Source organism: Penaeus monodon, chromosome 21, assembly GCF_015228065.2.
Source record: "Penaeus monodon isolate SGIC_2016 chromosome 21, NSTDA_Pmon_1, whole genome shotgun sequence".
Lineage (NCBI taxonomy): Eukaryota > Metazoa > Arthropoda > Malacostraca > Decapoda > Penaeidae > Penaeus > Penaeus monodon.
Window position 1 is genome coordinate 46,001,735 of NC_051406.1, and position 707 is coordinate 46,002,441.

General features: G+C 38.0%; 1 protein-coding gene across 2 annotated transcripts in view; it reads left to right on the forward strand.

Moving 5' to 3' along the window:
* The window catches only part of LOC119586541 (band 4.1-like protein 5), a gene marked incomplete at its 3' end in the record, with an annotated part of 70,246 nt that overhangs the window by 57,816 nt on the left and 11,723 nt on the right, over positions 1–707 (forward strand). For both annotated transcript variants that reach the window (XM_037935296.1, XM_037935297.1), the window contains 2 exon segments: positions 123–210; positions 320–510. In XM_037935296.1, coding sequence (XP_037791224.1) covers positions 123–210; positions 320–510 — 279 coding nt within the window.

Below are 707 nucleotides of genomic sequence, written 5' to 3' on the forward strand. Positions count from 1 at the left end.
GTATTACCACAACCACCAATACTGTTTGAATTTCATGTTATTTTTGTTGTCATCATGAAGCCGTTATCTCCATTGTTGTCCTTGTTCACATTTTGCTGGAATGGTTCCTTCTTGTTTTACAGAGGGTTAACTCCAGCCCAAGCTGAGCAGAGTTATTTGAACAAAGCAAAGTGGCTGGAGATGTATGGAGTAGACATGCATGAAGTGATGGTAACTATCATTCTTGTGAAGCATCTATTATCTTGATGAGTTGATGTATAACTAATTTATAGTTTCATTTCCATTATTTTGAACTTGAATTTCTTCCTTAAATTTTCAGGGGAAAGATGGCGGAGGCTACAGACTAGGATTAACACCCACTGGCATATTGGTGTTTGAAGGGGAAACCAAAATTGGTCTCTTCTTTTGGCCCAAAATAACACGTCTAGATTTCAAAAAGAAAAAATTAACTCTCATGGTAGTAGAGGATGATGACGAGGGGCGGGAACAAGAACACACTTTTGTTTTCAGGTAAAGGATTGATTTGTTGAACAAGTGCTAGTACACAAATTGCATGCATGCACTCACTCACAGGTACATGCATACTTGCATGAACATAAATATTCACACAACCACTGACAAACAAGGATTCAATCTCTCTCTCATGCATGTATACAATCACATTCTCATGCACACATTCAGTGATAAACTCACATGGAGAGAGAGAG